Source organism: Notamacropus eugenii, chromosome 3 (assembly GCF_028372415.1).
Source record: "Notamacropus eugenii isolate mMacEug1 chromosome 3, mMacEug1.pri_v2, whole genome shotgun sequence".
Taxonomy (NCBI): Eukaryota; Metazoa; Chordata; class Mammalia; order Diprotodontia; family Macropodidae; genus Notamacropus; species Notamacropus eugenii.
Genome location: NC_092874.1, coordinates 259,618,622 through 259,631,009, shown reverse-complemented (window position 1 = coordinate 259,631,009; position 12,388 = coordinate 259,618,622). Strand labels below are relative to the sequence as shown.

At 34.0% G+C, this 12,388-nt stretch overlaps 1 protein-coding gene across 13 annotated transcripts in view; it reads left to right on the top strand.

Annotated features, from left to right (window-relative positions):
• The window catches only part of PPP1R12A (protein phosphatase 1 regulatory subunit 12A), a 175,193-nt gene extending 163,131 nt beyond the window's left edge, over nt 1-12,062 (top strand). For 10 of the 13 annotated variants that reach the window (XM_072655464.1, XM_072655459.1, XM_072655463.1 and 7 more), the window contains 4 exons: nt 1,323-1,427; nt 3,938-3,985; nt 7,044-7,094; nt 9,821-12,062. In XM_072655464.1, coding sequence (XP_072511565.1) covers nt 1,323-1,427; nt 3,938-3,985; nt 7,044-7,094; nt 9,821-9,907 — 291 coding nt within the window. In that variant the 3' untranslated portion in view covers nt 9,908-12,062. Of the gene's footprint in view, nt 1-1,322; nt 1,428-3,937; nt 3,986-6,233; nt 6,265-7,043; nt 7,095-9,820 lie in introns of all 13 variants that reach the window. The other 3 variants (XM_072655461.1, XM_072655460.1, XM_072655462.1) reach the window with 2 other exon arrangements.
• The last annotated feature ends 326 nt before the right edge of the window (nt 12,063-12,388 follow it).

Here is a 12,388-nt window from a genome sequence, read left to right as displayed (position 1 = left end):
CAACAGAAAGCAATAATTTTGAGTAATAATCTATAGGATTCTAAACCAAATATGAAGGAACTGAGAACTTGAATGTTTTGGTGATTAGATATTTCCCCTGAGCCTACTAGCAGTACTACAAATTATCCAAAGAGGTGAGGTTAGGTAAGGCAGAGATCTTCCACAGCTACATTTTCAGTGGTGTCCAACTCTTCATGAACTCATGACGCCTTTGGGGTTTTCTTGGCAAAGTTGCTGGAGTGGTTTGCCATTTCCTTCTCCAACTTATCTTACCGATGAGGAAACTGAGGCAAATAGAGTAAAACAAATTGCCCAGGGCCACACAACTAAGTATGTAAGTAAGTATCTCAGGCTGGATTTGAACTTGGGAAGATAAGTCTTCCTGATTCCAGGTATGGTCCTCTATCCACCGAGTCAGCTAGCTGCCCCCCACAGCTACATTAAGTTTTCTAATATTGTATAATCAGTAAGCTTAAACAAGCTGCGTAAGAAATATTTACTGAAGGCACATTTGTGTAAGGTGGCATGGAAGGTATTTTTTCAAAGATATAAATTCCTCCGGCTAGGAGGTTGTAGCTAGTAAGAGAGCAGTCATCCAGAAAACTAATAATATAAGACAGAAGGTGTTAGGTGCCCCATACAGGCACAGAGATGTATCCAAATTCAGTCTGTTCCTAATAAAGAAGTTCACATTTCTCTAGCACTTGAGAGCTTACACAGCAGTGTGTTTAAGTGTATAAACAGCCAGCCTAGGAGTCAAGAAGGCCTGAATTCAAGTCCTACCTTGGACATAGAATGTTTTTTTGGGGAGGGGATTAATATTTTAACAAATCATTTACCTTCTCAGTGCCCTGGGCAGTTCTCCCAAAATACACATTCAAAGCAGACTGCCACTGGGTATTTGTAGAAGGTGTTTTCCTCACTGAATTTCCTATACTAATGAAATCACGGGTCCATACCAAAAATTAACAAACGATTTTCCTCCCAACAACCTTTTAAAAGGTTGTATAAAAGGTTTAATATTTTTCTGTCCCATTTTATAGATGACATATCTCCCAGCTCCTCAGACAAGTTTTCTTCTATTCATGGAAACAAAAATAATACTACCATAGAATTTTTATATGGATAATTTGATGTGAGAATTATTTTCAGCCTCAAGGTACCAACATAGGTAATTTCGGGTGTTAAAAAACTTTTATAATAAATATATGATACTAAATTCTCCTTTAGCGTAGGAGAACAGTTATTGGGATGAAATCCTAATGTTTGGACACAAATAATAGATTAATTTTTCTCTAATTCTACCCCATCTTTTGTCCTAGCTTTATGAACAAATTCTAGCTGAAAATGAAAAACTGAAAACACAGCTACATGATACGAATATGGAACTGACAGACCTTAAACTGCAGTTGGAAAAGGCCACCCAGGTTGGTTCATTGTTCTTTTTCATCTCTAATAGAGACTTTTAATATCATGTTTTTCATTCAAGCAGTCTAAAAAATAGAATTAGGATTGTCTCCAGCAATAATTGTTCTGGCTAAAATTATGGTATCTTGATGCAATAGAATCCTTTTTTGGTAAAACATTAGAAAACAGAGATAATACAGGAAGTGCCACATTTGCTTCTCCTCTCACAATATGGTTGTGTTTTTTCTTTAAGCTATTAAACTATTGAAAAATGTGTGTTGAAAAATCTGTCTCCTTACAAATTATAACTAGTCATTAGTAGTATTTTTAAAATTTTATGACTAAAATTTCCTTTTAAGTAGCATGGGGCAAAATTGTATGTGTTTTGTTTTTAAAAGTTCTTTTTTGAGCCCTGCTTGTTTGGTTTCTAACAAGGTTAATGGAGGTAAAATTTGATTACAAACATTTATTAAATATCTGGTATATTAGGAGTTCTCAACTTGAGAGTCCATGAACTTGGGGGAGGGAGGTTATTTTATATATTTTGGAAATTATTTCACTATAATCACTTTCCTTTGTAATCTTACTGTGTATTTTATTTTATGCATTTAAAAACATTATTTTAGATGAAGTCCAGAGATTTTCTCTACAAAAAACCCCTGCTTTAGTTATTCTTTCTTTTTAAAAGGTCAAACTTTGAAGGACTTAAAACTCCCTATATTTGCAGTATTTATTGATGGAGGACGACTGACAATTAACCTGGTATCTCATTTGGGACTGGCTATTTATAGAGAAATAATAAGATTCTGCTTCCCAAAAATAGCCCATTTGTGGTAAACTTCTGGTGTATCTGGGTGTCTTTAATAAGGACTTGGGCTTTGTGACAGTTGGAACTCCAGCTGCTCAGGTTGTCAGCTGTTCATGAGCAGAATCTGCCTCTACCTTGTTATACAGCTGAGTTATTAAACCCACTGGTTGTTTCTAAATGTCAAGTGTAAAGCAAGTACTCCAGTCAATCCAGCATTTAGCACAGTACCTAGCACATAGTGCTATCATTTAATTAAACACCTGCTATGCGCCACACAAAAAGAATCCCTGCCCTCAAAGAGCTTACTGTCTAATGGAGGAAGTCAACCCACAAAAAGAAGATGAAGGGGGAAATGGGGAGGGAAAAAAATAGTGAAGAAGTCAGTCAGAGAAGTCCTGAAGTAGAGCAGCCAGGTTAGAGATCAAGAATGTCGAAGCTGAATTCTCTTCTTACTAGATTTGGAATTCACAGCCCTACCCTCCAGTCTTTAAAACTGAGGGTTGCGATGAGGTGAAGTGCTCAGGTGAGTGAGGTCTGACGGAATGATAAGCATATCCTAGTGATGAGCTTCCTGGGCCCTGGCAATGTCAGTCATAGAAGTCCCAAAGTAGTAGTCAGAGGAAAATGAGTGTTGATTCATTGTTCCATTAAATTTTAATTAGTGCTGGTGTTTTCTCCATTGGATTCTTCATGTTCCTTTTTTCCTCATTCTTGATTTTTTACCATTTCTTCCTTTTCATACTTATTATTGGTTTTCCCTTTACCCCTCTTCCTTTTCCCCAATTTCACTCTGGAGAAGCAGAATATTCCCATTGTAAACTCGTGAATATCTATAGCAGTGTCTCAGGTGTGTTTAACTTAAATAGTGAAAGGGGGAATCATAAATCCTTAAATCTTGTGAATATCTTTAAAAAGCAACACTATGCCATCTATGACAATTTAGATGTTTTCTTGGACTTTGACATGAAAATAAAACCATTCAGTCAACATTTATTAAGCAAAACACTATGCAGTATTTGCATTATTAGGGAGTTTTAGTAGTGGCAGCCTTTATATAGTCACGAGGAATTTTCCTTATGACTAAATTGTTTCTAAAACTAAAAGCTCTCAAAGTGTTGATTGGGGTAGGATCGTAGAGCTGAGTAATAATGCTTTAGAGGCCGAAGGTGAGTCCTTAGGTCTGAAAATGTCAGCTGTGGGGCAGATTAAACTGGGAGAGCTTGACACCGTTCCTCTTCCTACTGATTTCATTGTACTTTTTGATATTTCCTTACTAACCTTGTTTTTTCTTCTTGGCTAATTCTTTAATCAGACCCTCATCTCTACACAGGCTTGTTGGGAGGATGAAATGAGATGTCTGTAAAGTACCTAGCACCTAGTAAACACCATAGAAATAAATGTTAGCTGTTTTTGGCTATTACTACACCAAAAGTGAACAAAAGAAATAGCAACCAAAGTTATGAGAGGGAAGAGGTTTTATTATCCTTGGTTACTTTCTTTCTCCTGCCCATCTAGGAAAAGAAAACAGTTGCGTTGTTTTGAGTAAGTGTGTTGGGTCCATTTTTTTTTTTACTTGCTTTAAGCTTTTTCAGATCATGTGCCTAGCTTACAGTAGGGCTTTCTTTTAATCGTAATTAGGGGAAAGAAATGATCCTGCTTTTCCCTTTAGTGCTTGTCTCTCCCATTTCCTTCTTTTTATAACATATTAACTTTACATTACAGAGACAAGAAAGATTTGCAGACAGATCACTTTTGGAAATGGAAAAAAAGGTAAGCTTCAGATATTTTGTTGAAATAAGAATCATTTTTTCCCTTGGCTACCAGGGGTATTAAATTTAAGTTTATAAATTCTATAGATTCATTAACCCTTTAAAACTCTTTAGTAATTTATAGTGTAAAATACCCTAAAAGCCAAGTGATGTTGTGTGTGTTTTTTTTTAAAGAAGTTTTCCTCTTGATTCCAAAATGTCTTTAGTGGATTGAAGAATTTTTTAAATGCTGTCTATCATCTCATACCATGTATTATATAGAGTAATGTACTGAAAACATATGCCCAGTTTAATGGAGTTTTGCTCAATTAAAAGTTCATTCTTTACTCTCAACGTCTTTTCCCTTAAACTATGTGCTTTGGGGAAAACAGCCTTTAAATCTTCTATTATGACTACTTTATGTTAAATTTTCATAAACATCAATGGGAATTATTTTTTAATTGTAAAATGTGATTCTTCTTCCAACTATAGCCTCTGTGTTCTCTTGATTTATAGATTCAGGAGCCAAAAATCTGGAGATTTTTCTCCCTATTGTAGAAACAAAATTATAAAAACGAAAGTAAGAGTAAAGATAGTATTTTAATGTGTTTCATATGCAAAATTACATCCTGGATGTTAAAATAATCACTTATTAGATTTTTAATAGCCATTCTAATTTTTTTTAATAATTTGAAATAAGTTGGTGGCTCAACTGTTTTCATTAGAGTACTTAGTGAAGAAAGCATTTCTTGGAACAGTTTAGCTTTCTCTGTTATTAGATTATAATTGAAAATTTCTTATTAATGCTTCATATCCGTTTTGTGTCCTTTCAATATTTTAACATTAAGTTTTATTTATCTCTGAATAATGTGGTCATCTATTACATATTTGCCAATACTGGACAAGATGAGAAAAAAAGCATATGGATGTCTCAGAATAACAAATAATACAAAAAACCTTTTCTTTTTATACCCATCACACAGACACAAATTCATACTGTGACACTAACTCAGATATCCTTCATGTCCTGGCCTCCTACTACAAATGACCTATTAATGTCAAGTTCTAATTTGGAAACATTTTACATGATTGCTCATGTATAACCTGTATCAGATTGTTTACTGTCTTGGGGAAGGGGATGGAAGAGAGGGAAAGTTAGAATTTGGAATGCAAAACTCTTAATTTAAAAAAAACTAGTGTTAAAAATTGTTTTTACTTATAATTGGGGGAAAATAAAATAGTATTATTAAAAGAAAAATAAAATGTCAAGTTCATTCATTAGATATTCAAAATCATCTTCTCCATCCATCTCAGTTCATAGATAAGGATAAGCTGAGGCCTAAAATGGGGATATGACTTGCCCAAAGCTACCTAGATAGAGGGAGGCAAGACCAGGGTTTCCAAAAATTCTTAGCAGGGCGTTTTCTGCTGTATCTGCCGAAGTTAACCCATCACCTAGAAGCCCCTTCAATTCACTTTGTCATTTCATTACTTGTCAGCTTATTTAAGTAGCTCCTTGATGTGATTGGTGTTTCTTGCAGTACAAGTCAGAACCCAATCATGACTTATCATCATCTTGGATTCTTCCGTTTGGTCTTCTTAGAGGGTCCACCTCTCACACAGAGAACGTAGGGCAGGGCTATTCTAATTATGATTGATATTTCACTATAATCAGAGTCCTTTGTAATTTCATTATTTTCTATTTTATGTTGGGAAAGCATTATTCTGAGGAATCCACAGGCTTTACCAGACTTCTCAAGGCAGGCCTCCATGATATACACAAAAAGTTTCCAATCTCCATAGCTAGGGGCTTTTACCATTTTTTTTTTCAGTGTGCTACCACCTGATCTGTTACATGGGAATAATAAAGCATGCTCAGTCTAGTCTATAGGGTGGTTTTCAGAAAATATGACATGACGTTTGTGAGAACTCATTGAAAAACATTTAAATATCTAGATAAATGAAAAGAGATGATGGGCTTCTTTACCAGGAGCTGGTGATAGTAACATAATTTGTAGTTTATAAAGTTTTGTGTGTGTGTTTCTTGAGCATATCCAATACTGGAATAATAAGTTGCTTTTAGGAATGTTTGTAGACTGCTGAAGTAGGTTTTAAAAATCAATTGAATAAAATCATAAAGACATTAACAATGGCAGTAAATAAGCGCTTTTACTAAATAAAGATTGACAGTAGTTACTAATTGGGAAAAGGTTGTCATTAAAAGAGCTTCAGTATGATTAAACTAAATTCAAATGGTTTATATCTGAAAGGTGACCGGCAAGAGTCAGTATCTTCTGGGCGGTATGACCTAACCGAAGTTTTATAGCACATCAGTTACTACTGCTTGCTTTTTGCATAACACCTCAATATGCTAATTCAAAAAAACAAACCAATGCTGCCATAATATACTGTATGCTGCTTTTGCATATCACTCTTTGAAAAAAGATAACAAATACTGCAACTGCTGTTAAATTAGATTCACTGCACTAATCCTACACAAAGAAATCAACTTAGAAGTAAGCCTCTGTAATCTATATAATCACTTTGGAAAAATAATTGGGCTAGAGATAAAAATAGCATAGACCTCTCAGATTTTCCAAGTATAGCATACATTTTATTCACATTTGCTTGTCTGCTTTTTTGCATATACCACTTTAGCATAATTGTTTGGGGTTTCTTTTTGTGTGTGCATATGTGGGTTTGGGGTTTTTTTTTTAACTTCCATATGAATTTCTTCATCTTTGGAGTGGTATAATCTATGCTATAATTTTACCTAAAATAGTTTACCTATACAGCTTAAATAAACTTACTATGAAGCATTGTATCTATCAGCATTTCAACCCTTTAATGAAAAGATTATATGTTAATAGAAATATATTAAAAACATTTTGAGTTTTTTCAGACTTTGGAAAGCTTTCTACACATCACTTGCATCACATCTTCTGTCTATACTGCTCCTGATTTGATTTTTTATTTAAATCTTGTATCACTATTTCACTATATATATATATATATATGTAAAAGCTTTAAAAATGTAATTATTTTATCATTACTAATATTAACACATTATTCAATCCTAGGAACGAAGAGCTCTAGAAAGAAGAATATCTGAAATGGAAGAAGAACTGAAAGTAAGTAAACTGTGCTATTTAAAATGAGTTCAAGTTTAGAGGTGTCATCCTCTTTGGAGTAACAACATTAAACTGATGGCTCAGATTCTAGATTGCTCATGCCTTCCCTTCTCTTTTCTATTGCCTCTTAATTTGGACCAGACTATTAAATGGCATTTTTACCACAGAAATAAGCTGAACAGGAAAATAAAACTCAGTCATTAAGTTTGTAGCTTCACAGTCCTTGTGAACTATGGGTGTAAATCTGTTCTCCATTAGCATTGATAAGTCAGAAATTGTTCTATATTTTTAGGTATAGAAATTATTCCAAAGTGTTGAATGTATAACATTGACTTCTTTATTCTCAAAACATAAACTTCACTATCTGAGGATTGCTCATATATTTGACCTAGGAAAAGTTACTTAGCTGTGTATACCTTTAGGGAGAAAATCTCTAACCTGTTTTTATTTTACTTTGAGTTTTTACTTTTGAGTTTCTAATGGAATAAAAGGGGGAGGGGGAGAATCAGTACAAATACAAGAAAGGATATGCCACTTTTTTAAAAGAAAAGCACCAGAAAGTTGGTTAAAGACCGTGCTTTACCTGTGGGAATGATTAGGAATAAAATGCTAGTGCAGAAATGTTTAAATTGCTGCAGGGGGTACTTGAGAGGTGTGCTTAGCCTTCATTGTAAAATTGGTATATTTGGTGCTTTTAGTTTTAACTTCCAAATACAGTATGTATTGTGTGTAATAAAATTTAAAACAAAAAAAGAATTTCGCAAACAAGATGCTTTGCCATTGGAGACTGAAGGGTTTTATAAGTGTCTAATCGTTGGCTTTTCTGAAGTATACTTTAAGAATGTATCCCCTTTCTAAAGATCTTGGCAAGATTTATTTCTAAGGACTTAATTTTTTTATTCCTCACCTATACTTTCTTTCTACCTGTTGTGCTGTTTTTTCCCCTTCTGTTCTCATTCATTTTTCTTTTGTGTTCTGATTCCTGCAGAACCTACATCAAATAAAGCAGATTCAGACTCTGAGACAGTTACATGAGCGACTGGTGACTGAGAATAGGGCCTTGACCAGAGTGGTAGCCAAGCGATCAGGGTCCTGTAGGCAACTACAGGCTGTCAAGTTGTAATTTGTATTTGCTTCATTTCTTCTTGGTAGAGCCAGGCAGGTGTTTTTTGTTCTAGTATTAGTGTGCTGGGCCCGCTTTTACAATTAATCCCTGTGTGTCTAAAGACTGTCATGTAACTGTTTTAATTATGCATGCTGCTTCTTGGAGTTTTTAGAGTGTTCACTAATTATACATGGCAATTGATAAGCTGCAGTCACATTAAAACAGTCACATTCATGCAGTCACATTAGTCAGGGAATGATTTAAGAATCAAATTAAAGGTTTTTATTGTATGAATATGTACTCCAGAATTACTCTTGATAAGGTGTTTGAGGTTTTGGTTTTTAATGTCACAGTTATCTTTTATAGTGTCTTTTTAAGTCTTTTTAAGTATGTGTTAGAGGATTTAAAACTGAAAGGAACCCTAGAGATTATCTAGTCCAACCCTGTTATTGTAGGCCCTCTAGGTCCCCCCAAAGTTAATTTTTATTTAGACCTGTTCTGACTCATATTCACTTTCTGTATTGTGCCTGTTTTCATCAAACCACATTTCTTAATGACAGTTTTGCCTTATTTAGTTGTTTTATGTTGAAATATATAGAAGTCTTTCCTTATAATCAAATCTTTTTTTCTCCCAAAGTGTGCCTAAAAACTCCATTCAGAATAATACGCTTACATTTCAACTTAATAGGTAATTTTGTCAGTATTTTGCCGTTACCTAATCTGGTGGAATAATATAGAAGACATGGGAAGGTATAATTTCTCAATGGAGAGAATAACGTTTGTCATTGGAGAAACCAGTGAAAATTAGGTTTGCACTTCCTAAAATGAATTACTCTGGTGTTTCTAAATCTAAATTGTTTCTTCCTTGCCTTGTTCCCTCAAAAGAAAATCATGTGGCTCAAACCCCTGTGCCTTTTCGTAGTTGACATTGGTATTGCCATACCATGAACAATTCTTGATATTTCATTTATTCTCTTTTCCACCCTCTTTTCAAATTTATTTTTATAAGAAAAATATATAATTTTATAAGAAAATTTTCTGTGGGATTTTCTCCATCTTCACTCCATTTGTTGTGCATATTTTGGTATTATTAAAGATATTATTAAGTGTTTTATTCCCAAAAAGAGATATTAAACTGAGCGTACTACACACACACAGTGCAAAGTGCTTTATAGTTTACAAGAAATAAAAAGTTTGAGATTTTGTTGAAATCCAGAAAGCTGTTTCCTAGTTGGACTTCCAAGGGGGTGTCTTTTAATAGTAATGAAACAGAGTACTAATATAGACTGAATATTAATCTTGATACCAAAATGAATCTCGTAAATTTCACTCCCTGCCTTTAGAGAATCTGATTGAGTCTTTATATTAAACAAATTAGAAATTTCTTCACAAAGATCACTGACTTTTCCATGCTGTCCTTCTGTTCCATCTTATTTAGCCACTGAAAATATATTTAACTGACACAGCTTGCTTTTTGTTTGTGGTGAAAGTATAACATTTGTTGAAAGAGAATTTGTTAAAATACCTAGAAAATAGTATTGACTGTTGCACTGAGATCTTACCCCATTGTTTCATTTCTCGATTTTCTACAGTTAACCTTGGCTTCTTTTTTTACTTTCAGATGCTACCAGACCTGAAAGCAGACAACCAGAGGCTAAAAGATGAAAACGGGGCCTTGATCAGAGTTATAAGCAAACTTTCCAAATAAAAGAAAAGCAGCAAGTAATGATATTGCACATACTAGTAACCCCAGTGGACCATGGTTGGCAGTCATTGGATTCATGGAGAAGGAATCCTTCAAGACTGTCATTTTCAAATATCCTGCCAAATGCCCTCTTACCTGTGGGTTTATTTTATGGGGTTCTTTTTTGGTTTTGGTTTTTTGATTTGCTTCATTTTTGCACCAAGACCATTGTTTCATGTTAATGCAGCTGCTGAGAAGATGAAAATGACTAAGAAATCTTGTTTACAGCTACAACATACATAAGGAAAGTGTTCAAGGCCAGATACGCCTCAGATATTTAACCAGTAAGCCTTAGTTGTACAGAAACACTTTTGCATCAACAAATGCTTTCAGCTCTCACAGAAGACAGTTACTCAACATAGTTTTTTTGATGTTGTGCCACAGCTTCCAGTTTTCTTATATTCCATTTTTTGTTGTTGTTTTAAATCTTAAGTTTGGATTTGTCTTTTTCCCTTCTAACTACTCATGTGCCAGGCTTCCCCCAGCCCCTTGTACAGTGTTTTCACAGCTTCATCATTTGCAAAGAACACGTCTTCTAAAGTACATCTTTGTATAGTGATATAGTATTGTGTTGTTTAACCACCTAGAACAGAAAATCTAGGTGGAACATTTGCTTTCACTGTTTGTGCAATATGCATTTATTTCTTATATGAAATGCTTTAATGTCAGTTCAAATTAGAATTCCACAAATCCTATTCTCTGCTTTCATTGGTCAATGTTTATTGTTTGGGGTTTGTTTGGGGTTTTTTGTTTGTTGGTTTTTTTTTTAATTGTAGAGTAAGATGTTGAATACTGTAATCTTCACGTTTATTTTAGCAGGTACTGAGTGATGTTGTATATATCAATAAGTGTACTGTTTGGATTTTTAAACTACCACATGGCATGCTTGACTTACTTCATTATTGCAAATGTCTGTTCATGCAAAGTAGGCTACTCCAGAATAGTGTTAAAAATCTGCAAACTTTGTGGTATCAAGAATTTAAATATTATGCATTTTATGGAGTCCTATCTTTACAAAAGGTTTCTACTGTAAAGTAATTTTCTTTCCAGTTTTCATTTGATAGTGTTCACCATAACTAAAGTTGCTTAAATATAATTGCTTTCACTACATTTCACATACCTGTATTTATCTGAGTGCTGTCCGAAACTGTTGTGCTAGCCAAAGTAATGTTATTAAATCATTTCCAAACCTAATTCATTAACTCATATTAATGTTTATATGCACTGTTATTGCCATGTGAAGGGGCATCTAATTTGATACCACCACCATCATCATGTCAGACCATTTTGTACATTTCAGTGGCCTTTTTCAAAAAAACAAAAACAAAAAAAAGAGTACTTAAGCAAAGATGTCTTTTGTTAAGAGGCAAATAGCTTTTATATTTTCATTTAACCATGTGAAAAAATGACATCTTACTGGCACATAATCTGTCTCCTAAAACCACTGAACAGTTCAGCCATTAAAATAAATTGTACATTGTAAAGCTTGAAGTAGCTGTTGTATTATTGATTATATTGTATACTATATTAAATGTGAATTTGTACCCCTTCATTTAAAAAGGTCATTGTGTTCAACTGCCTAATTTAGGTTATTTGGGGGGTGGGGAGGGTATTTTGGTTAGTAAGACTTTAAGTCTTTCTGTTGATTGGTTTTATGAAGATACAAGGTTATGCTCTTACTACCAAGCTCAGGATTCTTGATTTTTAAAGGTACACGGATAGTTTTGGGATCTTTCTTTTGTCATAATTGAACTGTATGAAAGGTGGGTCTGAATATGAATATGCAGACTTTCCATGGTCTGAGGTAAAATATGCAGGTAACTGATCAGTTTGAGTGGCTGCAACCTTTTAACAGTGTTGCACAACAGTTAGGCATGCTGAGGATTATATTTCGTGATGTTTGGGTGCCTGTGAAGAATGATTAAATGCGTGTTTCTAATATTTTAGTGTTTTGTATTTAGGTTATTTATTCTTTGTATCTAAAACTGAACGGCTACTGTGCTTTATTGATTTTATTGGTAGTATTGCGCAGACTTTGTTTCTGCATGAAACTAGTTGCAAAACCCACTATTTTGGAAAAAATGTATTTTGACATATACAAATAAAATAAATAAAACTATTTTAAATGTCTGAAACTTTTCTGAAGGCATGTTAAATTCCATTTTGAGTTTAATATTTAAAGTTTGATTGGGCATTTTTTTTCCCTACTATTTCGATCCATGTTATGAGTTTTTTTGGTTATTGAGCTATTTTTTTGGCCTGGGGCTTTTTTGTTTTGATTTGTTAGGCCTGTGATAGCATTGGTATAAGGAACTTCCAGTGAGGTAACTTGTTCTTCCCATTCAAATTGTCAACTTTTTGCAATTTATGGCCTTATAAAATGTCTGGGGGGAGGAAAGGGTGGAATTTACAAGTTAAGTGACTTACCCTGGATCCCACAGCCAT